This window comes from Camelus bactrianus, chromosome 27, assembly GCF_048773025.1.
Source record: "Camelus bactrianus isolate YW-2024 breed Bactrian camel chromosome 27, ASM4877302v1, whole genome shotgun sequence".
In the NCBI taxonomy this organism is placed as follows: Eukaryota; Metazoa; Chordata; class Mammalia; order Artiodactyla; family Camelidae; genus Camelus; species Camelus bactrianus.
This window is the reverse complement of record NC_133565.1, coordinates 27,527,304-27,541,479: the sequence shown is the minus strand read 5'-3', so window position 1 is coordinate 27,541,479 and position 14,176 is coordinate 27,527,304. Positions and strand designations below refer to the sequence as shown.

Below are 14,176 nucleotides of genomic sequence, written 5' to 3'. Positions count from 1 at the left end.
CTTTCTAGAATTTTAATTTTCAAGTACATTTATTGAGTTCCCATAGTGCATCAAGAGTTATACACATACAGAGTTGTAAGAAATATTTGCACACTGAATGTAGCCACAAACCTACAATACTTACCCCCACTAGATCCTTCTAAAAGTGAGGAATCACTGATATTAGATAGTCTAATTGTTCAATGTACACTTCTGAAAATTGCTCACGAGCATTTCTTAAAAGGTGAAATTAAGGAGGGGAAAAGGAGTAATTCTGCACAACAGCTTTTTGGTAAACTTGGAATTTCTTGGTTCTAACACAACCAAAATAGCTTCCCTATTTAAAGACAATTCGCATTGTTTCGGAAAAGGATAGTGAATTTTAAGATAAAGTTTCTTACCTACAATGTTTCCCGGCACAAAAACAACAATGCTCATAATAATAGATCCGACCCAATATAGGCCAATGGTTCTATAACTTTCCCTGTAACAAAAAAAAATCCTGACTTAGTGCACTTGTCATAGAATACTATTAGTAAAAAAAATTAAATTTAAAAAGAATACTATTAGTGTAAAATGCTTCACAATATTATCTTTGTTCTAACTAGTAAAATACGTGTAAATCCAACTAGTAAATGAAAACATACTGAATTGAAAGTAATGAGTCAAATACAAGGAACCCTGGTGTTCAAGCTTCGTCTCCATACGTGATATGCTATAGAACCCTCTTTGTGTCCTTTTGAATAGGAAATTACACTTGCTACGCTGATCTGTTAAACCACAACATGGGCATCGCTGTCAAAGGAGTCCTGCATTTCACTATCATGTATGAAACTCAGCATGAAAGAAAAAAGAAGGTTCAAAGAAGAAAGGAAATTGGATCCATATTTTAAATCATTGTAAGTATGAGTAGCAGGATGTTAAGTGGGCTTTCCCTGGGGCCACAGAATTTTAGCCAAAGCCTCAAAGATAAATATAATAAGGGACCTATACCTCACCTTCTGGAAGAGCTGCTAGACACACCCCGCTAGTCTTAATAGGTAATGTTGACAAGTTCTTCCAACCCTGACACCCCACCTCCCTAAAGGGCTATGAGAAACTCAAAAAGAGATTCTCAGAAGAGAAACAGAAGTAGAGAATACTGTGCACTTCCTACCCTGCCCTACCCCCCAAGCCAAATGCAGCAGGTCCCAAGAGGCTCGTTCATAGCAACCGGGATTGTCAGCAGGAGGACAGACCAGAATCTTCCTCCCAGCTGGATGCTAACTGAACCAGAGAAATGCTGGCCCACTCCTGGCAGCAAGCCAAGCCCAAGCATTCTCGGGAATGCCTTATGTGTCCCCTGAAGCTTGGGAACATTCACTAAGAGATGGGCTGGTGTCATAGAGAAGCCCAGAAATTAGCTGGAACTGTCCTCTAGTGTGTGACTGGGGGCAGGGGAGGGGCACAGGATAGCTGAATTTCAACCTTGTGCAGGGCAGGAATGCATGACTTTCTCTAACGTGGAGCCAAGGGGAGGCCTGGGAAGGTAGCTGAGCTTGAGCTGTCTTTAAAGCGTCCCACCCCAAAGGGTATGCCTTCTGGGTCACAGGGGTCCCAGCAGAAAGAAGCTGTGGGTGTACCACCATGGGCAGGGGAGTCACACGATCTCAGCCTGAGAGCACTGCTCACTTCAGGGATCACTGCAATGCAGAGGTTCCTGTGGTAGTGGTCTCCAGAGACCCACACATGTGACCCACAAGACAGGGCCAGCATATCATAACAGAGGCTACCAGTACCTAGGAAAAGCAATTGTCTTGTAAGACTCTGCCCTTCCTTTAACCCCACATCCATACACAAGTGTTCCCAGGGGAGCCAGCTGCAGCATGAGCTGAGTAAAAGGATAGCTGATGTACCCCATCCTCAGTGCATGCCGCTCAGCCTCAGGGCTATGCCCGAACTGGGGAGAAAGAGAGAGAGCTTTAAACTGAAAGGAGATTGAAGTTTTGAATGATAATGTGCTGGGCTTTAATTTCTAAAAATGAGACAGGCTGCTTTTATAAGAGAACATAATCAGAAAGTTAAGGGGTCTGCCTGAGTTGTCCATCATAGCAGAGGAGAAATTCAAAGGGACATGTCAAAGGCAGTGATGCATGGAAGACAGAGCCATGTCCAGCTTGTCTCCATACAGCTTATTCTCTTGTCCATGTGTACCTGTCTGCGTATTTGCCTCTATACATCTATTTTCCTTACACACCTGCCTCTCGATTGCCGAAGGGACAAAGGGACACCCACCAGGCAAAATGACTTACTCCCATGCTATGGCTGCCACCATCACCAGATACATCAGATAATGAGCAGAGCCATCCCAGTAGCAGATCATGTGCCCATATGCAGTGTTCAGATATGGTTCACCCTAAGGAAAGCATTAAAAAGAAGTCCACTTTAAATATGACTCAAACATTTCAACACAGAATACCAGACCTGTATTGCAAGTGAAATAAAACAGCAGAACTCACATGTTCGTCTGCTAAAATAAAACTATTCTTAATCCTTTACAATGACAAAATTGGTAGGAACAATGAAAATACTGGAGCTGCCAAAACTAGGATCTGCCTCGGGGTGGGATTAGAGAATGCCTGGCCTGGGCTAGTTCAACACAGGTGTGTACAGCAATGCAAAACAGACGGCATTACAGGCAATCCTGGCTGTCTCACCGAGGCCAAGGCAGATCTGTGACTAAAGGTGTCTGGCTCTGGCCAGAGTGGGTGGTCAGGCAGACCCTGCTGATCAGAGCCACTGGCCAACCTTCAAAATTCATGCTGACCCCGTGGCTCACTGGGATGAGTGTAAGAAAGGTCCTACTTCCCCCTCCCAGCCGCACCTCTTCCCCTGCCCCGGCACAACCCCTCATTCAGCCTTCCAGCAACACTATGGGAGGGTCACAACTGACTCCATTTCACAGATGAGGAAACAGAGGTTCTAAGAAGTTACCTGACCTGTCTAAGGTCACACAGATAATACTGAGCAGAAACTGTACTACCAAGAAGAGCTACACTTCTGAGCAATTTTTAATTTTATAAACACAGATTATATGATGAACTACATTTCTGTTTTCCAGGTGGCTACTAGAAAATCACTATCAAATTTGCCTGGGTTTTTAGTGTCAGTCTGGCTCCACCTCACTTTCCTGTCCTCTTTCTCCCACATTTGTGCTCTCCTGCCTTGTTTCAGATGTCTTCCTAAGATGCCTTAAGTCCTTTCTACAACAAGGAACAGATCAACCAGCCTGTCAATCAACCAGCCAAGCAGGGGATTCTCTGAAGCTTCGTGCTCCCCTGGGGCAAGGACTGCTCTGTCATCTTGCCTCATAAATTAAATCAAGTGCAAATCACAGAGGAGAGGGAAACAACACAGGGGTCGTACTTCAGTACCAATGCCTGGCCCACATCTTTTCTCTCAGACATACTTTGATTGGATAAGATCATCCAAGTTCATGGCTTTAATCATTCATGCCTACACACTTGGCTTTTGAAGCCAGTGCTGGCCGCTCCTGATGGCTTGAGGTTCATCTTCAACTAGATGCCCCTCACCTCCTTTAACACATCTGCTTCTCCCCTCAACCAAGCCCCACCTGGCCTCTCCATTTTCATGGTGACACCGCTCAACTTACCCAGGTCAAAACCACAGGGCTGTTGTTCACTCCATTCTCTTTTGCAGTCTGTTGACAAGTCCTATCAACTTTTTCTCTATAATGTCAGCCCAGGCCACCCTCCCTCTTCGTCATAGCCTAGTGCCCCTCACTGGACCATTGGGAAATGGTCTTCCTATCTCCCTCCTCTTCAGCTCACTACACTCCTGTCCTGGCCCTGACATGTCATTCTTCGGCTCAGAAACCTCCCAAAGCTGGTGGCAGCCTGCAAGACCAAGCCCCACCTCTTCTCTGACAGTCGGGTCCCCAGAGCCTGGTCCTACAGACCTTCCCACAGTTACACACCAGTCCCCCTCCTCACACCCTGTCTGCCCCACTGCTCACCACCCACCAGCTCAGCAACCTCCAGGCCTTCTCGGCAGCTGCTTCCTAAAACCTCCCCACTCTGGACTTGGTGGCCCTGCACATTCCGGGTTTTCCTTCTAACTGCCTGCCCCCTCACAGTCCACTTCAGAGCCTCCTTACCTTCTGGCCAAGGTCTCCAAAGTTCCCCCCTTGGCCTTCTTCTCTCTACCCTCTCCTCTCAGAACATCAGGTACCAACTATATCTGGTTAGTCCCCACATCTCTCTCCCCTGAGCTCAACACCTGGAAAGCCCTGCCAGCTAGGACACCTGCCAGGATGTCCCTTTCAGTCCCACCTGAAACTCCACGTGTCCCCAGATGAACTCAGCATCATCCCTGCAAACCCACACCCCAGGCTGGCAGTGGGGAGACACATGCTGTTTCTCATCTCTAAGCCTGTGCTGTCCCCTCTCCTTGGAATGCCCTCCACCGCCTAGTCTATCTGGAAAACGTTTATCATTCACTGATACTGCCATTTTTAAAAAAGGCTAAGGCAGTGTCACCATCTCACTGAGGCCTCCTCTGAGTGCTCCCAGAGTCATTTCTTCCTCAGTGTACTCTGCCTGGTGTGAGTCTCCGTCCCTGCACCTCGAACAGTGCCATCTCCCTGCCACATGAGACAGTGAGCTCCTGGAGGCAGAAAGCAGGACTTGTGACCCCACAGTCTGCTTTGCCAAATGTCTGTGAAACTGAATTTCTCCTGTTGTCCCTCTCTGACTTGATAACACCAGCATTGTGCCAAAAATAGGAATCAGGATGTCCTCTTGGACTTTACACCCCATTCACCCCCGCTCCCAACTCGCCCCGAGTCCTGCCCATTCCAGCCACTCAAATCCTCTGAAGTTCGTCCCTCCTGTCTACATCCCATGCTGGGCCTCCTTCCAGGCCATCTTCATGCCTTTGCTGGCCCTGCAAAAGCCTCCTCACTGGGGTCCCAGCTCATGGCACTGACCTCTCCCTTCAAGCCCGTCCTTCCCAGCGCTGACTGCATTGTTCCCCGACTTAAAATCCTCCCTCACACGCGGGACAAAATGCACACTCCCTTAGCTTGCACAGTAACTCCCCCGTTATCTGCAACACAGATGAAGGCTACACTTTCAGCTCTGCTCCTTATTTCCTGTGTGACCTTGAGTAAGTTACTTAACTTCTCTGGGGCTGGATTTATCACATCATAAAAGAAGGAAGAAGGACTAACTCTGTCAGGTTCCAAGTAGATCTATAATGCTGTGACGGGGGCAGGGGTGTGGGTCCATCATCACAATCAAACGGCTTTATTAACTGCCTCAGTGTTTGGCACTTTAAACATTTAAGACTGACTTGGGCTTTCTTAGAGAGTAATGTATTTATGACAACAGACACACAAATACTAAATTCATTTAAAGTTCCCCGTTTATGTTAAATACAAGGAAAGGAGAAAGGTGGTGGTTGAGGTGTGAGAAAGGCGTTCATTGTAAGACGGAACGTGGAAGAGAACTGCCTGCCATGGTCTGAGCCTAACTTTCTGCTTCACTTCCGTGTGAGTACGTGGGCTGCGTCTATGGCAGTGAATGAAACACTGCGTGTCATACCTGCTTACACTAAACTAAAGGGCTCCCATCTCTGAGCACTGCTGTCTGGGTGGCCAGCCCTTTGGTTTAAGGCTCATCATGGCTAAGCCATACCTCTCGCAAGTAGTGGGTCATGAACCCGTCGATGATCCCGTCCTGCTCCAGTCCTATGATGAGGTTCACCACGCTGGTAAATCCAAAAACTGCGTACACTAGGGCGAAGAAAGCAGTCGTTCAGATAGCTGCAGTGCAGATGCCTAAGAGCTTGGCGTTCACCAGTAACGATTTCTTTTAATGTTTTCCACAGAAGACGCTGTGGACGGGTCAGCGTGTCAACGTGGAGTGACAGGATGTAGCTCCTGTGCACACGGCTGGATCTCTGCCTGTGTCAGGGTCTCCCCATCACTGCCGAGGGGACACTGGTAAGGGGTGCAAATGATGAAGTCACCCACTAACGCCCCCAGAGGATTCTACCAGGCTGCCCCTACCCGTCCTCCACTCCCTACAAGTGGTCCCCAGGGCCACACCTGCATCCCACCTTGGGGGCAGGAACAAAACCATTAACAAGTGACCAAGGAAGCACAGAGGTGACCACCAGTTTTAAAATAATGACTCAGGAGAGATCACTCATCTCAGTGATTACCAAGCAGTCCGACTCACAGCATGTCCACTGCGCTTGCCCTGTGCCACACTGGGGAGCCTAAAGACAGACAGACAGTAGCTGATGTGCAAGTGGCAATGGCTTTGAGAAGAAAGGCCAGTAATTTAAAAAATGGATACAAGATGGTATAATTGAATATTAAAGAAGGAAAGCCATAGCATCTTAGAAAATCTCACTAAAGTTGTGAGACTCTAAATGGGCTTAAAACTACAGCAACAAACAGCTAAGGAATAACACTTTCTAAACAGTGAGTGATCAAATTTAGTGCATGGCAGTTTGTCAATAAAGCTGCATCTTCAAGTTGTAATAAATTGGTGTCAAATGATGTGGTGGGCATGGACAGTAGAAAAATCTGATGGTGAATAAAGATATGAAAAAAGAAACAGAGTGGGGAAGGTTACTTCACAGAGAAGAGACGCTGGCCCTGCCCAGAGTCTACAGCCAGGATTGCAGCATTTACACCTTCCCCAGAGGAAGCAGAAGGCCCAGGCATACCCTTCCCTGCAGACCTCCTCCCTGTGCCTCCTCTGTGCAGGCCCTTGGTCCAGATCTCATCGACAGTGATCAGACATCCGGTGTCTCCCAGAAGACGAAGCATTCAGCACACGATCATTTAACCGTTATACCAACGATGGCTGATGCCGACAGGAGTGTCAAACCCTGGGTCAGAGATGACAGGGACAGTCTCTGCCATCCAGTGGGCCAGAGTCTGGCCTGGAGCCTGGCCCTGAGGCTACAGTGACAGAGATGAGGACAGAGGGCTGAGGGCGCAGGAGCAAGGGTCCTCAAGCCTGAAGAATTGGGAGAGACATGAGCAGAGCTAAGCGTGGCCTCCATGGAATGGGGAGGGAGAGGAGGGAAGACAGCAGAGGAGACCAGTCTGCAAAGGTGGGCTGGAGTGGGGCCAGAAGAAGGACATGGGCCTTGAACTCAGACAGGCCCAGCTCGTCTACCGACCGGCTGTCAAGTCTTAGGTAAGTTACATCATTTCTCTAAGCTTCAGAGGTTTTTTTTACATGCAAATTGGGAGAAATCAGTTACTTGCAATTCTTCTCCCCTCCTCTACCTTTGCCAAAATCCACCATGGGCAGAGAATATTCCCGGAGACACTGACGATGGGCTCGGTGAAATGACTCGCTTTGGCCAGTGGAATATGTATGGAGCCACGGTGGCCAGCTCCAAGTTAAGGCCTTAAGTGGCATGGCTCTTTTCCCACTAGTCCCTCTTGTGCCTCTGTATCTGCCATGAAAAAGGCATGCTCTGGGAAGCTGCTGGTCCAGGAACAGGAGACACATGGAACAGCTCTAAATCAGATCCACAGCCTAAAGCGGAGCAGCCCCAGCCCACCTGCAGACCCTTGAGCAAGGAGAATAAATTGCTTATAGCCAACTCATGGAAGCAACCTAAGTGTCCAACAACAGATGACTGGATAAAGAGGATGTGGTATGTTACACAATGGAATACTACTCAGCCATGAAAAAGAAGGAAATCCTGCCATTTGCAACGTGGATGAACCTTAAGGGCATTACACTAAGTAAGTCAGAGATAGACAAATACTGTATGCTCTCACTTATACAGGAAATCTAAAAAAGCTGAACTGATAGAAACAGAGTAGATTGGTAGTTGCCAGGAGCTGGAGGAGTAGGGGAAATGGGGAGATTATTGGTACATTTGGTATAACAAACGTCTGGTTATAAGATGAAATTTGGGAGATCTAATGTACATCAGGGTGACTACAGTTAACAAATACTTGTGTACTGAAAAGTTGCTAAGAGAGCTCATCTAAAATGTTCTCACCACACACACACAAAATGGTAATTCTGTGAGGCAAAAGACCTTAAGGTGAATAACCTTATTGTAATCATTTCACAATATATATCAAATCATCACTTGTACACCTTAAACTTACACATCAATTATATCTTAGTAAAGCTGGGGAAAGAAAGAAAAATAAATGTTTGTTCCTGTAGGACACTGAATATGGGGGGGTGGCGCTGTTTGCAGAAACTAGAGGAATAAAACATCCAGCTAAGTTCCTGGCAGGGGAAAATCTCGAAGGGGAAAATCTGCTCTGCCTGAAGCAGTATGGTACAAGCAAGAGCTTGGGTTCGGGGTCACTGCCGTCTCGCTACTGTGTGATCTTGACCACGTTTCTTAGTGCCTCTGAGCCAGATTCCTCATCTATACAGGGAAGATGTTTGTTGTGAGAATTAAATAAGATGATACTGCTAACATGCTCAGAGTCATATCAGGCACATCCTAGGTGCTCCATCAGTGGTGTTTTTATTTATTTAAGGTACAAGTGTATTTGCCAGTCAAGGTCCTAAGTATTTTACAAATAGTACCTTATTTAATGTTTGTACCAACCCTCCATGGTTAAGTACTGTTATTTTCCTCATTATACAAATGTGCAGGCTGAGGCACTGTCCAGCTAAGTTCCACACTACGTGGAGGGGGCTGCAAGCAGCAGATTGAAGCCAGGAAGGGGCTCACACAAGAGTCGAGGTCAGAGGTCTGAGCATGGCTGGGTGTGGGGGCCAGGAACGGAGGGGCATCCTGCCTGGCCCTGGCAGTGACCTTCCTTCCACCAGGATCCCGGCTGGGAGAGGGTGGGGGCCACCGCCTGGGAGAGACGTGGGCTTGGAGGCAAACGGAAATAGTCCTACCCTTCCCGCCACTTTACCAGTGTGCTCAGAGTATTCACCACCACAGAGGAAAAGAGGTGGAGGCCCAGTGTCGTGCGGCTTCCCTCCCACAGAGACGTACCATAGAATAGAGGGTCCCGGGGTGGCTTTCTTTTGACGAGGGCACGAGCCAGCAGGGCTACCAGGAGCAGGATGAGGGCAGCAGCCCCTACAACTGTCCAGGAACTGCAACAACCAGAACAGGGAGGTGGTCACTTATCAAAATAAACACATTGGTGCATGGAATTTCCTGGCTACTGAACACACTCTCTCCCAGCTCTGCCTCTGCCTTATGCCTCAAGCTGTGGAGTTAATGACGTTTGTCTGCAGCACTTGGGCCCCTCTGGGCCACCCCTGTGACTTTCAGGGACCAGAGCTACCAGGTCCTCGCTTCATCCTGCTCACCTTTGAGAACGAGGTGTCTGAGCACCCTCTGCCGCTGTCCCCCCACATCTGTCCATCCGCTCCTCCAAGGCCTGTTCACTGTGGCCAAAGGCCTAACCACTGAATCTGCCTCCACCCTCAGGGCAGCTGGAAACCCTCAGACAGAGCTCCAGGGAACACACAGGAGTCACAATTACACACACCTTCCAGGAGGACAAGGAAGAAAGACCAAAGGCCGGTGTATAATCAAAGGGGCCAGAAGATGAGGCCAATCCAAGGAGGGAAGAGCCTGAGCCAGGCCAGACCTGAGGCCAGAATGCAGCCAGCCCCCCACACCCAGGAAGCCAAGCCAGCATCCAGCCCCACACCCAGGAAGCCAAGGTGAGGCTAGATTGAACACAGTCCCTGGACTGTCTCCTGGGAAGGGGCATGGCACCAAGGAGACCAGGGGACCCAAGTCCCTCCTCAGTGGGACCCAAGTCCATCCTCAGTGGGACAGCACTAGGGCCCAAGGCTTGGTGGAGTCAGCAGTCAAGAGACTGGATTCTGGTACCTACTCTGCCACTACACAACTGAGTGACCTTAGGAAATTCACGTCACTTCATCACCTGTTTCTTAATTTTAAAAAATATTGAGGAAAAATGTATCACAGCCCCCTATGTGTCAGTCACTATGGATGAAAAAGAGGGGGCCCTGTCTACATAGAGGAACCCGTCTCAATGGACTCAGCTCTTGCACCTGGTGTTGGGGGGCATCACCTCCAGTCCTACAGAGAGATTCTCTCTCTCAGTCCTCCACATCAGCAGGGCATCCAGTTCCAGACAAAGCACCACCTGGCCCACTCCCTTGGCCTGCTACAATAGGCCATGCTACACTGCCAACAGGCCTTGACAGCTGCCACAAGCCCACCTCCTCAGCCGAGACCCCTCCATACCACCACAGCCACACATGAGGACTTTTGGATAACCTTTGCCATGTGCCCCTGGGACTTCTGGAAAGTACCCTTCTCGGTCACAGATTTCTTAGCCCGCCAACACCTACCCATAGCTGAGGGACAGACTCATGCTGAAGTTCACTCCACACACTTACAGCTGGAGTAGCCGCTAGGCCTCGGTCAGAAATCTGCCCGCAACGTCAGATCAGGTCAGTCAGGAAGTGATCCATCCAACCTGCAGGTAGTGGGGCCCCAGGGGGACTGGCCACAGGCCCTCTCCCCAGCACCTGGCCCCAGCCCCCACTCAGAGTCAGGGCGGGGCTCTAGGCACCAGCAGCAGCTAGATTGCCAAGTGCCACCCTAGACCTACAGAAGCAGAATACTTCAAGGGTGGGGCATGGGACTCTGCAAATTTTTCATGATACCTGGGTGAGTATGACACAGAAAGTCTGCCTGGGGACTAAGGTGTACAAGAATTGATGGAAGAATGAGGGAGGAAAGGAAAGGGAGACGAAGAAAGGGAGGAGAAATGGATGGGTGGATGATGAATGATGGATGAATGGATAGATGGTGGATGAATGGATGATAAATGATGGATGAATGGACAGATGGATGGTAGATCATGGATGGTAGATTAATGGATAGATGAAAGGATGACAAATGATGGATGGATGGATGGACAGATGGATGGGTGGATGGCATAGTTCTGTGATAAGAATGAGGATGACCAGTGTCCAGGTAGACTGGACTGAAATAGGTTTCTAGTGGTGCACACCAGTGGATGCTCTAGCCTCCTCCTACAGAGATGAGCCAAGGGAGGAGACGATGGAAGAGAAAGCTGATGTGAGTCAGGAACGCGATGCTGGGCTGAAGCATCCTGTGAAGAGGGAAAAGGTTAGGTGTGCCATGTAAGCTGACAGGCATTTTAATCACAGCTTGAGGCAGGTAGGGGCCAGGAGGCAACCCCTATGCCTGCTCCTACCAAGGAGCAGGACCATTACACAGCTGGCACTCTTCTGGGCTATGAGAAAGCAGTGTAAATTGGTTCACAGTGTCTTCTCACACTCTCCACCTCTAGGGGAGGAGCAAAGAATGAAGAGAAACTGGGGCAGCAGATCATCTGTGTCCTTCGGTGACATCCAACTGCAGGAATTGCTCAGAACAGGAAGAAATGGATCCAGCAGGGACTCCGGGGTGACGAGGAGGGGTAAGTGCTGCAACTAACTCAAGAGTGGAAAAGTTGTTAGTCTTGGAACATGTGTGTGTTGAGGGAGGCGGAATAACTAATGCCCTTCCATGTACAGACAGCTACTGGCAGGGGTCGGGTATATGAGCAGTGTGTGTGTCTGTAACAGAGATCCCAACCCTTTCCTGATTCCTCAACTTAATTTGCTTTTTCTGTGTTTCAGGCTTTTGTAAAAGGTCTGGTGGTGGGAAAAAAGCTTCAACTAAGTCAAACTTAATTGGATGCCTACTATCTACAAGGCCCTGTGCTGGGCAGGACAATACCAAGGTGAGCTATGGCCTAGGAAGTAGGTCCTGACCACAGGAAAGTAACTCTTGTGGGAAAAGCACAACCCAAGGGGGCTCAGAGGGGGGAGAGATCACATCTGTTTGGAGGGAGGGTCTGGAAAAGAAAAAGGTGGCATTTTACCCTGGGCCAGAAAGTTCAGGCGTGGCATCAACAGTCAGAGACAGGGAGGAAGGTGTATCCTAGTCAGAGGGAACAGTGTGAACAACGGCAAGGAAGCAGGGAAGTTGAGGAGTGTCCAAGGGGCACAGAACAGTGCAATACGCCTAAAGCACCAGCATGGTGGGCTGGGCTTGGGGGCGGAGGCAGAAATGTGCAGGACACTGGGACAAGGGAACTCCCACGGAGACTTTGGTCTGGGTCAGAGAGGGCCAGTGCCAGTGAGAACAGGAAAGAGGAAACAGATGCTAGCCCAGCCCTGGACTTACAGGAAAGGGGACAGTGGGAGGATGGGAGGGAAGGAGTGGAGAAAGAAGGAGGAGTCAAAGGTTACTGGGATTTTAACCTACAGGACAGGAAGAATGGTTGGAACTAATTTTTCAAAACTCTGTAGAGCTTAGCAATGTGCTCAGTAATACACAGCAATACATAATTGCGTGTGTACTCAGTAAATGCCATCACCATCCTTCCAGTGGCTGAGGCCAAAATCCCAGAGTCATCCTCAAATCCTCTTCATGCCATGCAATCCTTCAGTAAGCTTTGCTGCCGTCCCTCCCAAATATCCCTGCACCCAGCCACATCTCTCTCCCTGGACTGCTCCCTGTTCCCCAACCTGGAAAGCTCTGTCCTCAGATCTTCCTGTGGCTACCTCCTACAGCTCATGTCACTTCCTCCAAGAAGCCTTCCTTGACCACCAGTACCCCTTCCTGGTCACTCACGTTGCCCCATTTTATTTTTAATGTCTATCTCAACATACGCCTCCCCAGTCTCTTCTGGCTTATTCATAGCTATTTCCCCAACACTTGAAACAGTGCCATGCAGAGAGTGTGTACTCAATAAATATTTGTCGAACTGCCCATAATGCCAAGAGGACAGGGTCCTCCGTGCACTACATTCACAGACACATGACATCTGCTGTCCAGAGGTGCTTCTTCCAGAAGTTTTGCCCTGAGACTGGGTCAGACAAAGGGCAGTCACTGCCTGTGCCTAGGGAGCACTCAGTATGGATGGGTGCTGTCTGGATAAGGCTGTTAGCAAGTGGTGGCCCCAGCAGCGAGAGAGAAGGAAGTCACCACCCTGTGGGCAGACACTTCTCTGCTGCCTGAGGGTCTGGAGAGGGTTTGCGGCGTACAAACTGATGCAATTTCCTTAGCACCAACTGCTGTGGGAAACATAACAGGTTACTTCCTCCTCCCTGCAGACAGCAAGGAACACCAGCAGGCACGGAGTCCTGGCACCCTTCCCACTGCCCGAGCAGGCCTGCCGTTGCTTGGCCAGGGATCCCTCACAGAGGAGAGGCAGAGCTTTGAACCAAATCCATATGCGTCCTCCTTCAGCCCCACCCATTTCCTTAGCATGGAACTGCCCCTGCTTCTCTGCCCTGCTCCCCATCCTACGCTACACTGCGCCCTTCATGGTCTTTTTGGATCCTGACAATAGGACGCAAATAGAGGCCATTTGACAGGCCAGAAAACTGAGGCCAGTCCCTACGGTTAGTGCCAAAGCCAGGCCTAGAACTCAGGTCTTTGCCTGTTGGTTCTGGGCTATTTCTGCTAGTCATTCACAACAGTTTCTAAAATTAATAAGAAATGACAAGTATGTGTGTGTCCATACATGGAAACGTTCCTGCGAAATGTGAAACGAACAAGGCTCGGCCCCAGATAATGAGGCCGGGCTCCTAGTTGTCGGTGTGTGCACCGCCCCCACCCCTGCCCCTGGACCCTTCAAGGGCAGGGGCATTGCTGTATTGACCTCTGTAACCCCAGATACCTGGCAAGGTGCTGGGGTGGAGAGGGTGCCTGGCACTTGGCCCCAGAATTGCGCCAAATGTCAAGGATGGCAGTCTGAGCCAGGACCCTGGCCCGCGCGACTCCGAGCGCCTCCCCTCCTCCTGCCGGCGGGCGAACCTCTGCCCCGCAGTTCTCGGCTCAGCCCCATCAGAAAAGTTGCTGGGGCTCCTGCCGCGCCGACCCCCGCCGCGAGCGCCCACTCACTCGTGCTGGGCCGCCAGGTGGTTGAAGACGTAGGTGACCGGGATGGCAGAGAGGGACAGCACGAAGACCCCGGTGGCCGCCGAGGCACTCATCGCCGCCGCCGCGCCGCTTGCCCTTCACGCATCCCGCGCGGGCGCCCCGCCCCAGCTTCCGGCAGCGCCCGCGCCCCTCAGCCGTGCCCTTCGAGGCGCCCCGCGCCGCGCCCCGCCCCGCGCGTCCCCCGCGCCCTCCGCGCCGCGCCCTCAGCAGCGCCCCCTCGGCGCGTCCG

At 50.2% G+C, this 14,176-nt stretch overlaps 1 protein-coding gene and 1 long non-coding RNA gene across 6 annotated transcripts in view; one reads left to right on the top strand and one right to left on the bottom strand.

The window, feature by feature from the left end:
* The window catches only part of TM6SF1 (transmembrane 6 superfamily member 1), a 25,991-nt gene extending 11,815 nt beyond the window's left edge, over window positions 1–14,176 (bottom strand). The window contains exons 1-5 of one of the 4 annotated variants that reach the window (XM_074354097.1): window positions 13,909–14,176; window positions 8,989–9,092; window positions 5,676–5,773; window positions 2,271–2,374; window positions 381–463 (exon numbers count right to left, since the gene is read on the bottom strand). In XM_074354097.1, coding sequence (XP_074210198.1) covers window positions 381–463; window positions 2,271–2,374; window positions 5,676–5,773; window positions 8,989–9,092; window positions 13,909–14,000 — 481 coding nt within the window. In that variant the 5' untranslated portion in view covers window positions 14,001–14,176. Of the gene's footprint in view, window positions 1–380; window positions 464–2,270; window positions 2,375–5,675; window positions 5,774–8,988; window positions 9,093–13,684; window positions 13,828–13,908 lie in introns of those variants that run through there. The other 3 variants (XM_074354094.1, XM_074354096.1, XM_074354095.1) reach the window with 3 other exon arrangements.
* The window catches only part of LOC141575251 (uncharacterized), a 31,131-nt gene continuing 22,734 nt past the window's right edge, over window positions 5,780–14,176 (top strand). Inside the window, exons 1-4 of one of the 2 annotated variants that reach the window (XR_012502698.1) lie at window positions 5,780–5,983; window positions 9,433–9,671; window positions 11,303–11,431; window positions 11,634–11,737. This is a non-coding gene — a long non-coding RNA (uncharacterized LOC141575251). Of the gene's footprint in view, window positions 7,757–9,432; window positions 9,672–11,302; window positions 11,432–11,633; window positions 11,738–14,176 lie in introns of both variants that reach the window. The other variant, XR_012502699.1, reaches the window with a different exon arrangement.